The sequence below is a fragment of the Penaeus monodon genome, chromosome 33 (genome assembly GCF_015228065.2).
Source record: "Penaeus monodon isolate SGIC_2016 chromosome 33, NSTDA_Pmon_1, whole genome shotgun sequence".
NCBI classification, from domain to species: Eukaryota; Metazoa; Arthropoda; class Malacostraca; order Decapoda; family Penaeidae; genus Penaeus; species Penaeus monodon.
In genome coordinates, this window is record NC_051418.1 from 3,147,917 (window position 1) to 3,148,133 (window position 217).

General features: G+C 63.6%; 1 protein-coding gene across 2 annotated transcripts in view; it reads left to right on the forward strand.

Annotated features, from left to right (window-relative positions):
• The window catches only part of LOC119593955 (ankyrin repeat, PH and SEC7 domain containing protein secG-like), an 11,148-nt gene that overhangs the window by 6,083 nt on the left and 4,848 nt on the right, over nt 1-217 (forward strand). For both annotated transcript variants that reach the window (XM_037942975.1, XM_037942974.1), the window contains exon 2: nt 35-201. In XM_037942975.1, coding sequence (XP_037798903.1) covers nt 35-201 — 167 coding nt within the window. The remainder of the gene's footprint in view (nt 1-34; nt 202-217) is intronic.

Consider the following 217-nt stretch of genomic DNA (forward strand, 5'->3'; position numbering starts at 1 on the left):
TAACTCAAACGCCTCCGCGGCCTCCCTTTCCCAGGCCACGCAGGAGGAACGCCCGAGCCTCCACTCTCTGTGCCAGCGGCAGACGCCCCAGAGCTATGCCAGGGCGAGGCAGCTCCTGGAGGACCCTCTGACGTCACTGGATGCGTTGGACAAGAACGGCATGACGCCTCTGCACGTCGCTGTCGTCAACAAGAACGCGAGGTAAGGATGCAGGTGG